This window comes from Eufriesea mexicana, unplaced genomic scaffold, assembly GCF_001483705.2.
Source record: "Eufriesea mexicana isolate 0111107269 unplaced genomic scaffold, ASM148370v2 scaffold13223, whole genome shotgun sequence".
Classification (NCBI taxonomy): Eukaryota; Metazoa; Arthropoda; class Insecta; order Hymenoptera; family Apidae; genus Eufriesea; species Eufriesea mexicana.
The window spans coordinates 23,943-46,383 of NW_016920754.1; the positions used below are offsets into that span (position 1 = coordinate 23,943).

The 22,441-nt window shown below is 31.9% G+C and overlaps 1 protein-coding gene across 1 annotated transcript in view; it reads right to left on the bottom strand.

The window, feature by feature from the left end:
• Nucleotides 1-22,441, bottom strand: part of Ptr (patched domain-containing protein) — a 47,827-nt gene that overhangs the window by 14,248 nt on the left and 11,138 nt on the right. Inside the window, exon 2 of the mRNA XM_017908817.1 lies at nucleotides 375-651. Within this exon, the coding sequence (XP_017764306.1) occupies nucleotides 375-651 (277 nt within the window). The remainder of the gene's footprint in view (nucleotides 1-374; nucleotides 652-22,441) is intronic.

Sequence of the window (22,441 nt, forward strand, 5' to 3'; positions counted from 1 at the left end):
TCTGTTATGTCATTACGTCTCATTCTGCTACCTATACGAAGTTAATTATTATAATTAAAATTGACTCAATTTAAATCGTGTTTGGACTCATTTTAACCGGAAGAATCTCAATGATGCATCGATAGCACTTTCTCGAAGGAAACATAAAAATGAGGAAAAATCTAATTTTTCTAGCAGTGGTTTTTGTATCTATCTCATTTTCTCTTATATTTATCCGTCATCTTCGTTTGTTAACGTTCGAATTAGTTAATAAATAAGCTATTCTGATCACGAGAATTCAAATGCTGATTCCCGAACGCGGTTGAATTTAACCGAGTATTCCTGTACCTAGAAGGGAAGGGGTTCGCAGGGTTAATTCTTTAAATCCAAATTACCTGGCCTAGTAATACGTCCCAGGTTGAATCTGTGGCTGTAGTTGACCTTGAAGTACTGTTCGACGATCGCTCTTTCCATTTTGCTTGGACCGTTAGTAGGAGAGAAAAGATACTCTGGATCTATCTCGTAATGGATCCTCTGGTATCCGGTGAAACAGATGCAGGCCAGGAGAACCGGAACTATTACAAAGTAGCCGGGATGTCGACCGACTACCAGCCCTAGTTTGTAGAAGGCTCGATTCAGGAAATCACCCACGCAAGTCAGGTTGTTCCACATCTGAAAACATCATTTGCAAAGTCATCGTTTCGCTTTATATTAATAATTAATTATTTCAGTACAGGAATGATTTACAATTAAATAATTATTAAACTAATAAGTAATGTTTATTAAACGAAAAATAAATTATATATATAACCTCCATTTATAAATTATATAATTATTATAATTTATAACTATAAATTACATATTACAGTTATAAACTTAGTTTGTAAGAATTTTTCTTTTTTAAATAATGAGGCAATTTCTTAAAATTGCTTTATTGTTTAATTTCTATTTCCCAAAAGTTGCATGAGATGACGAAAATACTAACCAAAGGTTAGTTTGTTAGTGCTATGAGTGCTATTTTAACTCCTCCATAACATTTTTTAGTGAAGTGCACACTTTAAAAATTATTCATGGTATACAAGTTGCATGAACTACCCTGTATATAAAATGTATGTACGATACGTATAGGAAAATTTATTTGTTGTAATTTAAGATATAATATATCACAATAGTTTGTTCTTAAATTTCTAATCTTTTTTTGACACATATTACTATGATGGTACATTTAAATTTACAACAGTGGTATGCCAAAATTTTGATTTTAAATTTTAATATTTCAAATTCGTTATATTAAAATTGGTTACTTCTGTGTAACATACATTTAACAATAAGACTTCAGAAACAAAATATGTGCAAACTTTTTGTATATTCTTTATTATCCAAGATACATATATTAAAATTAAAAATAGGATGAAAAGATAAATAATACAATTTTTTCGAATATCTTGTATAAAATTTATTTTTAACCCTAAGAAAATAAACTCTTTTTAATTTAAAAAAATTCTTGTTTAATATTTCAACTCTTAGAAAACAAAATATACAAAAAAATTCGCCAATCTTTGCTTTATTTCTTAACTTATGGATACTTAACTCAAAACTTATTTCTTATACAAGAGTAGTTTAAAATTGATACATAACTTAAAAAAAAAAATAAAATAAAAGTGTAAAAAATGTAAATTTATGTGTGATAATATTTAGAAATAGAATACGTATGTTTAAATTTGTAATAAATTATGCATTTTTGCAAGAAATGTGAGTTTATGCAAAAAACATGCGACATGTGAGATATGTAATATATGCAAAATAAAAGTTACATTTTTAGAATCTTCTAATGACGAAATAATTTTCTGCGCAGGTCTCATAGGTTTATGCATTTATAATATCCTAGTTAAAATAAAGTGGGAAAGCTCAATGTACTCTGTAGAGTACAATAATAACTGTACGTCCTTCAGCAAATAAATTTTTTTTTAAACCTCATAAATATTCAGAACGTGATTTTTTAATCACCCTGTATAATTTGTAAAGCACAGTAACTCTCTGTTTCTCAGTAAACAAACCTTGTTTCCCCAAATCTCATGGAAATTAATTTTTTAACTCAGTTAATATGGAACAATAATTCCACGCTCCTCGGTAAGCTAATTATTTACTTTAAATCTGACAGAAATCCTAAATATTATTTTTTAATATTCGATACAAAAAATAGTCTACACTAAAATTCACAAAATTCAAACTTGATTCAAGCTTGATAAATAGAACTTCATTGGTTTGATGCACAAACCGAATGTTATTCAACACATTTACTTACGTTCAAACATTTATGTAACTCAGCAGCCATAAGTGTGTAGATAACTGTGAATTGTGTTCCCTTTAAAGGAAACAAGAAAGTAAAGAATTTTAATCTTTTTTCAAATCTACGAAGTCTATCTATATTAAATATATAAGTTTCTCCTATAAGTTTCGATTAAAAATTTAAGTTCCTGTGTGAACGAATGAAATTCAATGTAAAAGGTTGTTGATTCTATTTTCTGAACAATTTTGTCTGCCAAGTACACCACTGTATAATTTCATCTCCTGCATCTTTGTTTCCCTAGTGATTTGTCTTTATTAGAAGAAATAAATAAATATCGATAGAAAAATATACTCCAAAATACTCCATTTATTCTATTGAATCTACTTTACTCTGCCATAGAAAACGTTGATCATTCGACTATCGCAAAAAGGAATCGTCGTTCAGGAGAAGTCACTCAATTTTTAGGATCCTGTAATAGCCAAACAAATTTCTGCTTAGGTACCATAACCCTAACTATTTCCTATGAGAACATGCATTTGCATAAACATCCGTTGTCTAATTATAATTGAACATATCGTGTATACAGTTGAAACAGATTCTATGGCGACTAACAGTAGTTCCAGTAGGGTACTGGTTCTTCGGGACGTGCGCAAAGATACTGATCAATCATCGTTGTCTGAAATTTATGACAAGCTGGCTACTATGCGGTACTGTTAGCAAAACGAGGAAAAACGATAGAAAGTGGACCACGTTATTTGTTTCCAGGTAACTAACGAATTCGAATATTAACGATCGGTCATGTTGCAACGCAGTGCGGGAAACTAGGGACGTAAAAGATAAAAAGAGCGTAATACAACGCTTAAAGAAATATTTCGGATACCAGAGAATCATTACAACGTCCGATCAGCCGTGGCAAAATTACAGGTGCAGGTGTAATTCCATTCAAACGGTAACTCGTTGTAATCGACGCATTTTGCCAGTAGAGCATGATCTGCATTCGCATAAGCAACCTGTGCGTGAAACAGTTAAACATTCGAAGCATAGCAAAGGCTACAATTAAGAGCAATGACTATTTAAAGGTGATACACTTCTTTCCTTAATTGCCCTTAATTGTCGATTTAATCCTACCTTTAATTATTATAAATAACTTTATGTGTAGAAACATTTGTTTCATATTCCAGTTACACGAGCTTGTTATTATACATAATTGATAAGAGTGGTGTGCTTGGAAATAAATTACTTTTTCGAAATACGCTAACAAATGTTATTCCAGTCGTACGCAATTTTTATGAAAATAATGTAGAAGATATTTCAGTCTTCATATATAATAAAAAAGAATTGATAGAACGAAAAATCGATTGCAGTTATTGGCAAAAAGTGAAAAACAAAGTTAAAATTCGCAAATTCTTGTATATTCTTTATTTTTTAGAATATATACAAGTTTTCGTAAACTCAAGAGTTTTGAACAACAGGAACAAGAAATTTGTACATATTCGTGCAAATTTCCAGAACAGATAAACTATTAAAAACAATAATTAATATAAATGATCACTTTGTTTCTTTTCATTTTTGTCAGAAAATGTATATCAAAAATTGCGTAACGAATGTTATACAGGGTGTCCCAATAACGGTAGTACAATCATGAAGAGGGTGATTCTACATGAAAAAACAAATCGAAATAAAGAAAGATGATATTGGAAGATAAATAAAATAGACTTGTGGTGTTTTTGAGTAGTTGTCAGTAAGTAATAGGTCTGAGGTTTGGAACCCTGAGATCTTGGCTTTATTAAAAAGGCTAATGAGAGTTTGGAAAATTATTTGGCCAGTGTAATTATTTGCAATTTCTCGATTTTAAGGAAACGAATGTTTCTCTGTGGTTAAGATATGGTTGAATTTTGATACCCTTGTTATATGAATACCCCTTATAATGAACGTTCTACTATTATATGAACGGTATGTTTTCAATTTAATACCGTATACAGGGTGTGCCAGTAACGGTAGTACAACCGATAAGGGGAGATTCTACATGAAAAAGCAAATCGAAAAAAAAGAATAAAATTTTTTCATTCGAAGCTTCGTTATCGAAAAAATCGACTTTGAATATCCACTGAGTACGCTGCTGTACTGATGGCCCATCCTCAGCCAAACACGTACTCAGTGAATATTCAACGTCGATTTTTTCAATAACGAAGCTTCAAATTAAAAAATTTTATTCTTTATTTTCGACTTATTTTTTCATGTAGAATCATCCCCTTTCCTTGTACTGCCGTTGCTAGGACACCCTGTACATATAACATGATAATGAACACTATTTTTGAGAACATGATATCGACAAAAGTGGATTTAAATTTTGAGAAACCGTAAGTAATAAATTTTCCTTGTCTTTAGAATAATTTGTTTTTTATTCTTACATATTCCTCACCTTATAAATCATTAATTCCAGGCCCACAAAATATATTATTGGAATTCAAAATAATATGGAACAATATTTTATTCAGTTTTCGTAATATTCCTATAATATAATATTCATAATATAATATTCCATAAATTTCTTCTTTTTCCTTTTTTATTTTACAAAATTTTATTCTTCACTGTTACAAGACAGAACGAGAACATAATTTTTGAGGCTTATATTTTTATTTAATTTTTGTTCCAGATTTTTAACAGCTACCTTTGATATATTGGTATATTTAATTATTTTGTAACGATTAATATATTGAAAAGCAAAAAGACGAAAATGAAATCTATTTCTTTTTTAATTTCTACATCTGAAGTCTTAAAGAAGACACAATGGTGTGTTGAAATTTTGATCAATTTTTTCCTATTTGGAAATAAAGTTTTCAAATTTTTTAATAGTTCTAATATGATGATTTCCTCAATTGTTTTCGAATATTTTCGAATATTTTCTTTTAAAGTCGGTCAAACAATGAGTGAGCATTGGGAATCAGTGCTTTTCGCACGGTTACGATATAAAACACGTGAAATCCATCGTACGGTTCGTTTGCCGCGTAACGATGGATTTTGGAATTCAGATTCCATGCTTATATAAACGTATGAACAGCGCAAACTTACACTGCGACACTGTAATTCCTTGCCAGCAATTTCTTACTAAATTACCACGCGAGTTGAACAAGAATATAATTACGAAACATACGAACCCAACTATTCGGGATTATTTATTCGAATATCACAAAAAGGCATGATCTATAAAATGGTTCACCAGATGTTACACCATTTTAATTTTACGTCACTGTTCATAATGAAAAATGTGTTACATAAAAATTGGATATTTTTGAGGAGGGCATATTTGCTGCTTTTTCTTTTAATTAATCGATGCAATTTGATATTCTTTATTAAAAAAAGGAAAAAATAAATTCCATTATGTATGGAAAAGATTGAAGGATATTTTAATTTTATCGTTGAGAAACATGATTTTTTAATTAAGTATAATTAATATTGTCGGAAAACCGTTTTATTATTATGATTAGCTGTGTTTCTGTAAATCAAGCTAACTTATGCGAATTATGTAAGTACATAAGGTAGTAAATGATGTTGTGATACACTACTGAGTGTGCTCACTTTCAAGCCATATGCAAATTGTCATAATCAATGCTAGAGAAAAATTATTTCACCTAATGCAGTTAATAGTAAAAAGAAAATTTATTTACATTAAAATATCTCTGAAACTAATGATTTTTAAAAATAATAGAAATTTATAAAAAATCTTTTCAAATTTAATTAAATTTTACTTTACCTATAAATATTAAATATGATATTTAATTTACAAAATTAATGTATAAATTGTAAACTACAAAGCTTAAAATAATTTAATTACTTATATTTTATTATTTATTATTTATTTTAATTATTTTCTTATAAAATTAGAGTTAATACTTTCTTTTTGCAAAATATGTCGAGCATAAACTACTGCATTAACACTATTATTAGAATTATCAACGTGAAATCTGCATCTACATATAAAACACATAAATAATGTTAATGTATAATTTGATAGGTATATAAAATGATATAATGAATAACTATTAAAAAATGTAGTATAATGAAAATAAGTAGGTACCTATAGCTACATACCTATTCCAATGAAATTAGCTGTGTAATTTCAGTAACTACAAAACCAAAAGTTCTGAAACAAGTCATTTTATCTGCTTTAGTAATCCTAATTTTAAAGGATACACGTTTCCATGTAAAAAAGAGAAATTAAACTTCACACGTACAAATACAAAAATACGTATAATATTAAAGCCTGTCCTCAAAAACATTTCAATTTTATTTAAAACAGTTTTTGCTATGAATAATAATAGTGACATAAATTCAGGCTGTATTACATAAATCAACCTATATATTTAACCACACTTAGACCTAATTTAAACCTAACCCAAGTTAATGCACAATTCCAACAAACCATTATTTTTATTAATGTCTTCCTCCACAGACACTTTTGATAGGAATACTTAGTAAATACCAAAATCTACCACTATGAACATCCCTTACTCAAATTTCAATGATCATCATCTGCTAGTCACTAATTTTCTTTCGTATGTACCTTTAGAATTCCATAAAGAAATCAAGAAATACTAAAAAAAAATTTTTTAAATTAGGGTAGTTTCTTCGTAAATGGAAATAGATAAAACTTGATAGAATTGTAAGGTGATGACAAAATACGTGCCAATGTACGTAAACAGTTATGTAGTCGTTATTGTGTGCATGATGCAATGGAAAAACACACTTAGTCTAATAACCCAGACATCCGACCCTCTCCTTAAGTAACCAGTCGCTTCTCAACGCTGAAACTCGCGTTCAATTTCAACAATGAAAATCGCACACATCCGTCCTCTTTGGTCCAACCGTCAGACCGCCATGAAACCCACTTTCACCGCGCACCATCGCTCTCATCCATCCCCATACCCTAATAAAGAGTAAAAAAACCAAGGATATTCAAAATTCCGAATGAAAAGTAGGTTAAATAAATTCGAATAAGCGTCATTGAAAAACAGGGCGTAAAACTGACGCACGAAACTTGACCCAGATCGCAACAATACGCGTTTAGCATAGCGAAATGATCGTCGATTCTTCAGATTCAGAACGAGATTGCAGCAAGCCTGGCACAAGAAATGATCCGCAATTCTTTCCTAGGAAGACCATTGACTTGTAATTCCAGTTACGTCAGAATCTGCTTGGCAAAAAGTTTTTGTAAAAACGCAAAACAAGGCTCACGTGAGAGCATCGACCTCCAAGATAGTCGAGTCTCGCGACAGAGAGCAACGTGCTTCTCCTTCTGCAACATTTTGTCATAAGTGGAAATTGATCTAAGAGAGCTAGATACTTTGATTAAATCATGAAGGACGATGATATTAACCCTTTGCACTCGACGATTTTTTGGCCAAAGAAGGATAGGAGTTCAAAGATTTTCTGTTACAAAGCTGACGATATTTTTCCGAGCAGGAATAAGAAATCGTATGATAATTAACACGTAGAATTATTTGATTTCGATACCTCACACACCGTTACATTATCTGAAATTTTACATATTTATGAGTATCGAGCTTCAAAATTTTATCAAATGGTGACTGAAGGGCGCCTCTCGAGTGCAAAGGGTTAAACAATCGTTATAGGTGATCGAAGAACGGGGTAACTGGAGATGTTAGATAGCCCTAGACCAGAGTCTGCTATTTCATTCGCCGGATCAATGTCCTCTTCATTGTTTCTTCAGGAAGGAACTCGTTCTTTCTGGATCATCAGCCCGCATACAGGGTAACGCTACACCGTGCATTCTTCACTAACAACTCATCCGTCTCATCTGTCTTCTGCTCTTCCTCGGTGCATGTGTGCATGACACGAAGCACTTTGGTCTTTTTCCCAGAATCTCACCTATATAGAGTTTCTTGTACCTCTTCGTTAAGCAAGCATCCACCTGCATTCGGTATTACATGTCATTCTTCGATGACTTGCTTATATTTTTTCCTCCGGGCCTTTCCTGAAGCAACGTGACGCTGAGCAGGGTATCAGAGGTGATTCTAGATAGTTCCGGTGGATTCTTCTAAATGATAGACAGCATCAGGGGATATTACATGTCATTCTTCGATGTTTTATTTATATTTTTTTCTCCGGGTCTTTCCTGGAGCAACGTGACACTGAGCAGGGTGTCAGAGGTGATTCTAGATTGTTCCGGTGGATTCTTCTAAATGATAGACAGTATCAGGGGAGAATCGTTATTGAATGAGAGGTACAGGAAAGTTGGAATTCGATTGAATGAGAATCCAAGATGCCGTGGATAAAATTCGAAAGCGTCGTGGACGTGGTTATCCGTAGAAACGGAAGGACATTGGCTCCGGACATGGTAGATTCGAGCGTGAACGACTTTCTAAAACCACTTGCACTCGATTCCAGCTGGTTTTTCCATCTGGTGGTTGCCGGTTCGATGACGTGGTTTTCAGCGAGGTACACAGCTCGATCGCAGGATGGCCATCTTTCTCCTCTCGTCACGGAGAAAGTAGCCTGGCGACTGGTCATTGGGTAACAGAGCCTCGCTCCTTATTCGATCGCTACGATTGAATAACCGTCGCGTAACAATCGAGTCAACCTTTTGTTCGAGCTGCCCAATGAAATCGTAACTTCGCGAACGTAACTTTCCTAATCCGACTAATTAAGAGCGATTACGCAAGGACGATTATACGCGCAAACAAAAACCAGCTAGTGAAGCTTTGTCGTTATTTGGAAAGTGAGTTTCATAATGTTACATAATGTCTTCCTGTTTGTGGAATGGCAGCAGATTGAAGAAGTGACTTTTTCAAATTCGGATTAGATTCGGTTTCGATCGAACTGAGCTGCCCCTGGTGGAAAAAGGGAGAAGCTTACTAAAGTGATTCGACAAGGCTCAAGTTTTTGAGTTAGGGTTACGTTATCTTTCTTAAGGTTGTTGAGCAATCTCGAGAAAACAAATTCTCTTTTGTAGCTACTAGAACTGACATAACCTAGTTTGACTATGGAAACTTGATTAACCTTATCCATTTCATTTACGTATTCTTCTCTTATCTGTAATTTATGAACTAACCTAATTTATTAACTGTCTTTGATTTATATTTACCAAATCTTCCGCATATGCGTATTTCAGGACCTCAGAATATGAAGGATTTGGTAATACGTTCTTCACAAATTTAGGTTAGGTTTGAGTTTGGGTTTGGTTTCCCTAATCTTGTTTGATAAATGAAGAAATTTAATAAAATGGCTTGTCGAGTTTCAAGCTAATTTGAATTAAAGTTAGATTAATCTGTGTTGAAATTCTTAAATAATTTTGGAAAGCCCTTAGAATTATCTTAGAGTTACCAAAACTTACCTAATGTAGGCTTGATCATGTAGACCTAATCACTAACCTTGATTTCTATTTACCTATGTATACGCATATTTTTAAGGTCTCGGAATGTGAAGGGATTTGGTAACATGTTTTTCAGAGGTTAACACGTGTGGAATAGTCCACCAAACATGCACTGAGTTACCTAATTGATCAGAATGTGGATTGGTCAACCAGTGTGATAGTATATCGAATAATAATCATTAGATTAAATCATAGTGTCGACAGAAATAAAGTAGTGCAGTGCATTAAATTAACCACATCACTTGCTTGACACGGGCAATTTAAATAAATAATCCCAGAGACCAAAGGTAACTTTTAATAAGTAATAAAGAACTGGGAACTCATGCTATGTGACATGTAAAAAGCGTGATAACATTTAAATAAAGTTGTTTCTCACACTTTCACCAATTTTTTCGGTGTTTTCGCTAAAACACTCGGCAACTTCCGGTAGGAACAATTATGAATTACATAGAATTGATTTACGTAAGGTGTATAAAGAAATGCGAAGATAATAGCGGCGTTTCTTCTGAGACTAAGCGACCCGTTAACGAGTTTAAGCGTGCTACTGCAATTTCGTAGTAATGAATGGTCTGTAGAAGAATGACTAGTATAATGGCAACGATCCCTCGTAATGCTGTTTCATCTGAGACCCCGATCACGCGAGTTCGCGATGGGAATGCCAAGTTAGTTTCGTTCCACAACCTTGTACTCGAAATTTGCCATGTGCCGTGTCCCTTCACAGTCGTGACCAGTCCTCCATTCTACTATTATTCGTGAACAGGTGGAGAGTAACAGGTTGCCCAATTGGATTAGAATTAGGAGCCAGGTAGAATCCTGTAAGCATGGATGTTTTAGGCCTGGTAGGACGGATGTTTGTATAGTAATTAGGAATAGATATAATGTAACAAGTCAACTTAATGTATATTTAATAATTTAACGATTAAATTTACATTTCAAAATTTTAATTGCAGTTAAATTTAGAAAATAAATTATTGCTCGATAATTATTAAAATACGTAATGCTATTAGCATAAAATAATAGTATTATATTATTATGAATGAAATACGTATAAGAATACTGTATTCCGGAAATTTTAATTGCAGTTAAATTTAGAAAATAAATTATTTTTGGATAATTATTAAAATATGTAATGCCGTTAGCATAAAATAACAATATGATATTATTATAAAATGAATTGAAAATATTATAAATATGGAATATACCATAGTTAATTAATTTTATTACACAAAGAAAACTACCAATTAAATTTGTGCAACATATAAAAATCCAATCTAATAAGTGCTAGAATATAAAATTATTAGACATTATTTCTGATGTAGCTGCTACTATATATTTACTTCTACATGCTTATGGCTCTGTTGAAACTCCTCAACTATGGAGAAGTGTGACCTAATGAAGTTATTTATAATTCAAACCTGGTTGACTGAACGTCATTGTACTTTGTAACATCTTAAGTAACCAGATTAAATTTTCGATCGAACAAATCCAAAGCTTAACCCCTAGGATCATGATCTATGAACCGTCTGAACGCATCATGTAACGCTGAACCAACGTAAATCAGTGATTTGATAAACTGTGACACGACGTGAGGATTACAGGACAACGATTAGTTTCCACGAAGATCAATGTCGGATCATCTTATCATCACGTAACACGCAACAGATGGAATAACGAAATTGCAATGCAAATCACGTCACTGCGACGTGTTCAGAAGACTCTCGACAATTTCTCCCGATTCCTCCCTCCAGAAGCAAATTCTTTGAATTCATTAGGCTGATTGCTTAACAATTCCAATTCATTCACAGACAAGCTATATAAAACTTCGTCTTTTTTAACTTTTTAATTATATCTTTCAGCTACATCACGTGTATATCTTAAAAATAATCGTGTATGATCGAGGGTTCGAGGGAATACTCTTTCGACAATTCACCGTCTGCATCACGCATCTCACAAGACTCAAGCCTCCGCGCATTTGTACCGCAAGAGAATAAAATAAAATCAAAGTTTAAAATGTTCAATCTCTATAAATCCGATCTTTACCACAAATAATAGTTAATTTCGAACGAGCTTTCGAAGAGCTTTAACCCTTTGCACTCGACGATTTTTTCGTTACAGGAAAATAGTAATTCGAAGATTTTCTGCCATAAAGTCGACGATAATTTTAAAACGGTAAATAAGAAATCGTATACAAATTAAGACGTTGAATTATTTTACTTCGATATTCCACGCATCGTTGGGTAATTGTAAATTTGATATATTAACTAATATCCATCTTTAGAATCTGATTAAATGGCGACTGAGAGGCGCCTCTCGAGTGCAAAGGTTTAATAAATGATCATTTGACACATAGCTATTATAAGAAAAAATTATAAATTTTTCGAATTATGGAAGTTTTGAATTAACGAAGTTTTAGTCTTCGTAAAATAGCATTAATATTTATTACTTGTCATTCGTTAAGTTATTTCAAAATGCTATATTAATTCGCGAACAAAAATGTATTTCTTGATAGTAATTGAAGTGAAACTTATAATAATAATTTATTATGCATTACTGACATTTATACATAATCAAGTTCCAATTTATCGTCATGTCATCAGTCGAAGGTTAATAAATAAAACTATTACGCTATTATTATCTGCAAAAGTAGTTGATAAATGTCTAGTGTGTTATTTTTATTCATGATTTGCCTACTATTCTCATTATATCCAGAATGATAATAGCGGCGCTTAACTCATCTTCTATATATAATATAGCATTCTTCATAATATTCTTTCTATATGCCTGAAGCTATTAATAGCTTTTAATATTTAAAATTTTTAATAACTTATCGATTTATAATTAGCAGTTACTAATTTGAACCTTTATAATTCCAAAACCTCTAAAGAACGAGTATTCTTTTCACTCCCAAACTTCTATAAATCGAGATAAAACCTATTGCAACTAGAATTATTTATCGCATAATTAGATATACCGTTGTAATTCGGATTTAGAATAGCCAGACTTCCACAAATTGAAGTATACATCTATAAGTCGTATTTTTATCAGAATTACCCCTTTGATTCGAAGTTTATAAGCTATTATACGCGTCATAAGGTCTTAGAAATCAATCAATCTTTCAATCACGATACTTCGTTTCATTCGTTTACATCTTGGAACTTTACATTGTCTCGAATAAGATTAAACATAAGACGACACGAGCTGTGCCCCTACAAAGTTTCTACGCATTAAATTTTCAATTTTTCGACCTCTTTTACTCAAAAATCTTGATAAGTCGAAAACCTTCCTCTTGAAATCTGAGCTATCAACATTCGCTTTATTAATAATATTAATTGAGTTAATAATAATTTATTATTATTACCATATAGTGTATCGTGTCAATTTTATATTCAATCGCTTTAAATAGGTTCCATTTTACTGAAAGAAATAAACACTTTGTACGTCTATACAGGGTGTCCCAGCAACGATTGTACAACTGGAAAGGGCGTGATTCCGCATGAACAAACATAGATAGACCATCAATATATTAGTATCGATAGTACAACCGGTAAAGGGATGATTCTACGTAAAAAAATAAATCGAAAATAAAGAATAAAATTTTTTCATTGGAAGCTTCGTTATCGAGAAAATCGACGTTGAATATTCACTGAGTACGCGTTTGGCTGAGGGTGGATCATCAGTATAACAACGTACTCAATGGATATTCAAAGTCGATTTTTTCGATAACGAAGCTTCGAATGAAAAAATTGTATTCTTTTTATTCGATTTATTTTTTCATGTAGAATCTCCCCTTTTCGGTTGTACTACCGTTACTGGCACACCCTGTATACGGTATTAAATTGAAAACATACCGTTCATATAATAGTAGAACGTTCATTATAAGGGGTATTCATATAACAAGGGTATCAAAATTCAACCATATCTTAACCACAGAGAAACATTCGTTTCTTTAAAATCGAGAGATTGCAAATAATTACACTGGCCAAACTATTTTCCAAACTCTCAATAGCATTTTTAATAAAGCTAAGATCTCAGAGTTTCAAACCTCAAACCAATTACTCACTGACAACTACTCAAAAACACCATAAGTCTATTTTATTTATCTTCCAAACGTCATACATTAGTATAATAGAAGAGGAAAAGAGGCGTTTTAATTATAATTACTAATTTCCCTCTGTCAGAGAAAGTATTCATTTTTAGAAGCAGCAATCCAGAGTAACAATCGACCCGAAGATCACCAGATATTGGCTACAATGTCAGAAATAATTCCTCGTTAAAAGTCAGAGCGTCCTTTGGCCCGAGAACGAAAGTAACGCTTATAAATAATAAAAAGGAAAATCTTCGGGCCCGGTATGCTTTCACGTCGACACGGTACCTGGTCTCTTCGCGCAAAAGAACCGCCTCAACTCGATGCCTCTCTGTTTTCTTGCCAGGATTTGAACTCCGCGGCTGGTTTCCACGCAAGGAGGGGAACAAAAAACGGAGGAAAATTAATAAACCACGAGTATGCGCGGCACTCGAGGAAAATAGGAGAGAAATAGGAGGAAAATAATGGAAAAGCCGAGGTGGTGCTCAAATGTCGACAAGCGTTGCGAAAAAACATGCGCTAGAAGGCTATCGCAGGATTTTTGCCGCATTCCCTTGCGAAATCCATGCTTTGACGTCGTCGTTATCGTTACCATGCCCCTTGGTCTGTCATAAGCCATTTTGCACCTTGTCCTCGACATTTCCATCGCGTCTTGGCGCAGACCTGTGTTTGCTGTGCGTGCAATTCCTTACACACAGATTCGAGCAGCCATGAAACTAATTTCCATAATACGTTTCAGAAATCAGTGGCACTCTAAATGACTGACTAGAAAAATGGTCGATATTGCTTGACCCTTACGTAGATAACCGAATATACATTATATACTTCCAGCTTCGAGTTTTGATTCGATATTGCAAATATCGCGAAAGGGCTTCGAATATCATTATATAGATCTCAAATCTATGATTGGGAGGAAAAACACCGGGTGTCACGTATTTTCACTTCGGGATATTGCAATTTAAAATTCTGAACGTCAATTAAGGTTCTTATTAACATTCGGTTAAATCGCATAATTTTTTCGGGGAACGAGGGTTACTTTTAATTCATTTTTTCCTATCAGGTGCGCGAATCATGTATTTTGCAAAGCAATTGACACTGGAATTACCAAATCTGTCAAAACGACATAACATATACCTTGACATAAAAACATATACCTGTTTTTAAGAAAATTAACTTTGACTCGTATTGGGATAAACTGTAATTAGTTATCTTCTTAGAAGATTTACTTATCTTCATCGTACCAGTAAAATTACTATCTTCTATCCCCACTATGTTTAGGTACTCGTTATAGATCGGTGGTTCTAGTATTAATAAGGAAATTCAAAGTTATTGAACTTGCGACATGCAACGTTTGCAGGCAGAAAAATTGACGTCGATCTGCATTTTGAAAAGATATTCAAATTAAAACAATATATTTCTATTTTTATTTTTAATGTTTGGATAGGAGTTTAACATCTTGATATCTTATACTACTCAGATTTTATAGAGGAGATTTGAGTCTCTAAGGTATATAATGTGGTTCTTTATACATTCTGAAGTGAAGGCAAATTTTCAAATAAAATTTTCTGTATTCGCACAAATGATAGATTGTTATTTATTTACGACTGGTAATGCAGAAAAGTGTTTCAGTTTTCTTTAATATATTGTATATTCATGGATAATTGTGCAGTGTCTTATTCTGAAACCAGACATTACTATCCTTTCCTTCCTACTCAGGTCGTTGATAAGAATTGACTACTCCACCTCCTTAATCCCTTACACTATGATTTAATTATGAAGAATTACTCTACATTGAAGTGGTATTTTCTTTAGTTAACCACTATATACCTGTTCTATTCATGATAAAATTAGATAAAAATTTTAGATATTTGTGCACGTTAAAACCTGTGAAATATGATTATAGTCGCTTGGTTGGAATAGCTTATAATCATGAGATTCGACATGAAACACTCGTGACGAGATAGACTGGTCATTGTAGTACAAAGGTGGAATACATTGTGGACTTTTGTCCTGTTTATTTTCCCTCTAATTGGAACGTCAATTATCCGAACGTCGGTTATACGAATTTCAATTATACAAATGACCGATTACTCGAATATTGCAAGTGTGTATTGCACAAGAATGGGTAAGACATAGGAAAAATGTAGATGCTATATAAACATCTATATTTAATTTATATGCAATTTATTTCTTATCTTGTATATTTTTTATTAAATATATATTCATTTATTTAAAAAACATTTAGAATTGAAAAATTTTGTTTTCCTCGTTGATTTATGACACGATTCAAAATTTACTTTTTTCAGACCGATTATCTGGACAGATTTGTCTCCTAATTAATTCGGATAATTAATGTTTTACTATATATTGTAAGACGGATTTATTGTGTATTAAAGAAGAAGGCGGAAATATGGAACAGGGATAGCAATTTAGATTACATTTTCTCAATTAATTAGACTGCAATATGTCAATAATTGCAACGAATATCAAAATTAGTGACCCCTAACTCCAGCAAACCAAAAAGTTGCTTTTCACGAATAAAAATTACTTGTGTGAGTAAGTTTCATTCTTCTTTTTCTCAGTCTAATTGACAAATGTAATATGCTAGCTATAGAGCTATAATTAGTCATAAGATTGAACTTCGATGTACTGTATTCAGTTATTTAGAAATATTACTCTCGCGATGGGAGCTTTAAGTTAATTTACAAAAAAAGAAGAAAGTGGTTATGTGGACTGGGCTGGTCCACATTGAAATTACAATCAATTCTTTTGTTCTGGAATTTATGAGAGTATAAGAGTAAGTGCAACTGTAAAGATGGGACTGTTGATACTGATATGAATAAATATTGATAATATCCGAATATTATTGGTAATTCGATATGTCGATAATATCGATAAAACATCGTTAAGTCTATTCACAAAAGAAATTGAAATTATCTTTAACACAAAAATGAAGACACAAGAAATAAAAATAGAATTCGTTAATAAAATATGAAATGATTTCAAAAAAAAAATATATGTATAAAATATAATAAAATATATATACAATCAAAAAAAAAATATATGTATAAAATATAATAAAATATATATACATAAAATACATATATATAATTTTCAAGTATAAATACGAACGCTAAATTTATTACACGTTTCCTTTTATTTCAAATAATATATAATATAATATAATATCTAATATTATTTAATATAATACTCTCCATTGATCGATATAAATATTAATAATCGATAGTCCCATTTCTACGACTGTGCCTATGTATGTCTCACAGACTCACACGTATAGACAAAATTCGATTGTATAGTGTCAGAAATTTTTCACAAATATCACGAAAGCGAAAGCCAACCGACCATAATTGATAACAGAAAAAGTTGTTCAAAATACTGTCCTTCATAACACATTTAAAAATCATCGAGATCGAAAGACCCAGTTCATCGTGAATCTACTTGATTTATATACATATAGAGTATCCCACTTAAGTTGAATATTAAAATTGTTTTCCTTACTATAATAATGGCCTGGGTACATCCTTCAAGATGTCCATGAAAAAATTTTGAAATTATGACGTGTGAAATATTGACGTTTTGAAATTATTTAAAATCCTTTTGGATATTTTTCTGTTCCTCTAATAACGGAAATTATTTAAATATTCAATTTAAATGCGACATTCTGTGTATACGATATTCTATTGAAATCAGAATTTCTGGTTAAATGATTTCCTCGAAATATAAGGTTCGAGAATACTTTCGTTGCCCACTACGCGCTGTTAACATTTCGATTAGATAACAGAATTACCTAACTTTTTATATAATAAAAAGTACCGGAAATCACGGATTATCATCTTGTTTATTTTGCTAGAACAGAATTTTAAAAGTGACCTATTTTTAGCCTCCTAGACCGGAACCTCCCCTTAATACTCGGATGGAGAACCATCGAGCGACTACGCAATGCCTGGGTCCATACAGACCCCAGTGTATAGTTGGCTCGTAAATTATTGTATTAAACGGCGGCCCCGATTGATGCCGAAATAACACTGTTGATGTCGCCGACATTCGAAACCAACTGCACTGTGCAGCTGTAAAGTATTTAACGTCGAACAGTGGAACGAAATTTTTTTTACAAAATTGATGAACTTTAAATTTTAACTCGTTTTAATAATTATTATCAGAGCTGGAAAACTGTTATAGCACAGGCTTAGATTCTTGAAACAATTATGAAAATTTTTATTATTTTTAAATAATTATTTTTGTTATATATTAATTTTTAAATAATTATCACAAAAGACCTAAATTTTGTATTATATAGATTCATGGTGTCATTCTCATGTAAATGTAAACTTTAACCATTTTTAACTGTTACGTCTAATGCTATGATTCATTTTTGTAGTTTAACTATCCTTTGGGAATATAAAATAATTTTCTTAATAGTTTGGGTTGAGTCTTCCTGTTATTATCACGCTTGCAATAAGCAAGTAGGTGATCGCAGCTCTTAGGTTTCACTAAAGAAAAAGAATTGACAAGATTTTTATTCCGTAGATTCACTGTTACTGTTTCAGTCAAAATAATTAATTTCTGTCAAAAATTGACAAAATGGTTAAAGCTTAAATTAAATATTCCAAAGTTTGAGCATTTTTTCGCAATTTCTTAATACAAAAATGTGATGAATTCATTATAAAAATATGATTTTAGTTCCTGCGAGAACTATTAGTATGTGGAACAACGTGTAAAAATTTCAAAGCAACAGACCAAATAATTTTTTAAATTTTATATACGAAAGTTGTTTAAAAAAAACGCGTTTAAAGTTTTAAATTTGAAAAATCATTACTTCCCATGCCAATCAATCTCATTGTCAGCAATACATTGATAGCACATTCTTAAATATAGATATATACTTTGAAAAAATAAAATACAAAATAAATCGATTTCTTTAATACCTCACATGAGAACGATAGTTTAAATTTAGGTCCCAGCACCAGTTTGCAGTTACAGGTTCTATAACCGTTATCTTTTAGGTTCTATTATAGATTTGAAACCATTTCGAACCCTATATAAGCTATACATAACCTAGAAGTGCCAAAACGGTTTCCAGTCCATATTATATTTCTGCCAATCTTAACGATCGGGTTGAATGTTTATGTTATCAATAGCACTAGTGCATAGGTAAATGCAGGAATAGTAGTATCATTTAGTACATTACAGTACATTTGAAAAATTCAACTGAATAACTTTATTCTATGTTTAGGTTAAGATTAAATTAGGTTATGTATATCTTTCGGTTGGGGATATAAGCGTTGAAGTTTTAAACAAATTTTTAACGAACCTTTACAACAGAAAATTTAATAGCGAGCGTGTAGTATCTATTCTACGATAAAGAAAATTTTACAGAAAATTGAAATTGTGTTAACACGGTCACAGTCGTTAAGGGGGTATCTTGTAATCCGACTAATAAAAATCGACTTCTTTGGGATTTTTTTCTAAGAAAACCACAACATGTTTTGGTATACAGTTTCCGCAATCAGGTTCATTTGTATTTGAAGAATATTTTCAATTTTTTTTTAACAAAATTATTGAAAATTGTGGAAATTATTTAACCTTAAGTAAATCATGTTTTTAAAAACGGGATTGAATAGCTGACATGATTCCGAATCATCTGGTTATCTGAAACGAAAAAACTATAAAGCATCTTAATTAGAATGAATACGGCTATATCATGAACCACCAAAACAGCGAAATTTCGAAAGTTAAAAAAATAGCAACATTTTGAAATTTAACTATCAATTTTCCTTGTGTTTTTCGTCCTTTGGGTACCACCCAAAAACAAACAAAAATAGAAAAAAACATCAGATTTTGAAATCCGTGGTTCACTCGATGAAGGTACATTCGATGAAGATCTCCAAATCGGTCGACTAAAACGCGAGATATCGCATGAGCCATTTCGAAAAATATAGTTTCGAGAAAAATGCGTTTGAAATTTTCGTTACCCGTTGTACAAATTCTTTTATATAGACATTTTCGTAAGCACATACTTTGAAAAAATGTAAATAAAAAAAATTGATATTTTTAAACCGGATTACAAGAATTAAGCCTGACCTAAGATCTTATCTAAATAAACTTATCTAAATAATCTAATATCCTAGTAATCCCTCCAAACTACTTTTTAATTCATTCTGGAATAATTTGTAAGTGATGGTGGGTTCGAAAAACATGTTCCATAAGGACACGTTTCAGAAACAAGTGTTTGCGTCACACCATACCGGTTTTCTACAGGGATGGTTGCAGACTCGTTTGTTAATTGACCGCGAAAGTATTAAAACGTTGGTTTCAGGTCAATTTCGTGCGTATATGCGCACGGATGAACATTGCGTGAAACGAAAGTAAGTACGATGAATGTTACTCAATAGCCTCTAGACGCAATTTCGTCGATCATCCAATGACGAAAGAGTGGACACGCATTTGTATTGCCGGGCTGTTTCAAAACAACGGCGGAGAAAATTGTGGTCAGGAAAAGTTGTCTTTAAATGGTCAAGTTTCCATTCTATGAAGATTTCCCTGTCACTCATTTGCCTTGCAAATCATCTGAGAAATTTTCGATGTTTCTAGAGTCCTCGCAAGCCTGCAGAGCTTCCGAAAAATTTCAAGGATTGTCATAAGCTTTCAGTGTACACCAAAGGTTCGTAGGAACCTGCAAAGGGTTTTCCAAGTCTACCAGAGACATTAGAAATCTTGCCGATCTTTTTCGAAAGCCTCTAAAAATATTCCAAAATTTTCAAATGTCTCAGAGGCGTTAGAATTTTATAAAGCTATTTGAAGGCTTCGAAAATTTGTTCAAATTTTTTATCATGGATTTGTAATCTTTCAGAAAGATATTCAATGACTTTTAGGATGTTTCAGAAGTCTTCTGAAGATACCAAAAAGTCTCGAAATCTTCTCAAAGTTTTTCAAAGACGTTAAGACAATTACAAATTTTTTTCAAATGAATTGAAGATTTCTCAAGATTCTTCAAACGTAGACAGAATTTTATAAACCTCTTTAGAGTATTTCAAAATTTGTTCAGCTTCTTTCTGTAGTTTCCATAATCTTACTTCAATAGTCTTCAATGGTTTTCAAAATTTTTCTGTATCCTTATATATACTGTATACTTTCAAAAGCTTTTAAAACTTTCAGGGTCGTCAGGGAATTTCTATCATTTTTTTAGAAATATTAAAAATCTCCCATAGTCTCTCAAAGGTGTTCAGGATTCTACAAGCACCTTTAGACATTTTCAAATTCTTGTCAGATTCCTCTTATACCTTCTATAATCTTTTAATAATATCTGCAATGGCTTTTGAAATTTCTCCATAAATTTTTACTATTCTTCAAAACTTCTCACAGAAATTTAGAAAGATTCTTGGAAATTTTCTAAAGATGTTAGAAATTTCTAGAATTTTTGAAAAATATTAAAAATCTTCGAAATTATTTATATATTATTTTCATCAATTCATCCTGAAAAATTCCTTTAAGATTTCGGGATTTCTTGGAAACATTTATAAATTTGATGAAATTCGCAGATTTTTGCGATGATGTATCTATGAAAGTTTTGATTGACTTCCTGAATCTTCTGAGAATCCACACAGGATTTCAGATGGTCTCAAAACATTTCAGATACTACCAGAAATACCCAAAGGCTTTTACACCATGCCAACAATTTTCAAAGATCTTCAGAGACTTTCAAACATCACGCATACGCGTGGGTTGTTTGGAAATCTGCCATACACGTGATCCAGTACTCATTACAAGCCAGGAATGTACAGTAACGCTTCATGGACGCAGTGATTTCGAAGCATGTAATTACTCGAAGAAGCTTTATCGCATTTCTTGCTCTCTCTTGGTTATGCCAATAGCTGGGAACAATAAAGAAATGGCCGTGTAAAAGAATGACAGCCACTAGCATTATTGATTTTGCTTATCGAATCAGAAATCCATTCTTCTTCAACAGGAGAAAGTTTGTTTGAATGAATTCCGCAAGAAGTCGATAAGGAAACGATAGATTTGAGTTTTACGGAGTATTAACGTCGCGTGACGAAGGAATAATTATCGTTACTTTCGTTGTTCCTCGTGGATACTATGGAAAAACTATATCTCCAGTATCCAAGTGGTGTCTGAGCTGAAACTAGTGAACGAAGAAATTGATTTTGTGATTTTAAACAGATCTGTTCTCCTTTTACTTTAATTTTCTTCTCCTTGTATTTGTGATAATAAAAATTCTTGAAATGCTAAGGGGAGCTGAATGAAAAAATGATACTGAAAAATAATTCAATGTACAGTTAATCATTTTTAGTATTCAGTATGGTACAGTATAGTAAAGTGCTTAAAATTTTTTAAATAACAAAGGAACCTGAATAAAAAAATGGTACTAATTATAGGAAATAATTCAATACACAATTATCATTTTTTAATATGCAGTACAGTTCAGTATAGTATAGTATAGTATAGTATAGTATAGTACAGTACAGTACAGTACAGTTTCTTTTGTTTTTTATCTTTATAATTTAATAATAAAAATTCTTAAAGTTATAATGGAAGTTAAATGAAGAAATGGTACTAATTATAAGAATAAATTGGATGTGCTATTATCATTCTTCAGGATTCAGTACAGTTCAGTATAGTATAGTATAGTTCAGTACAGTACAGTTGCCTTTGTTTT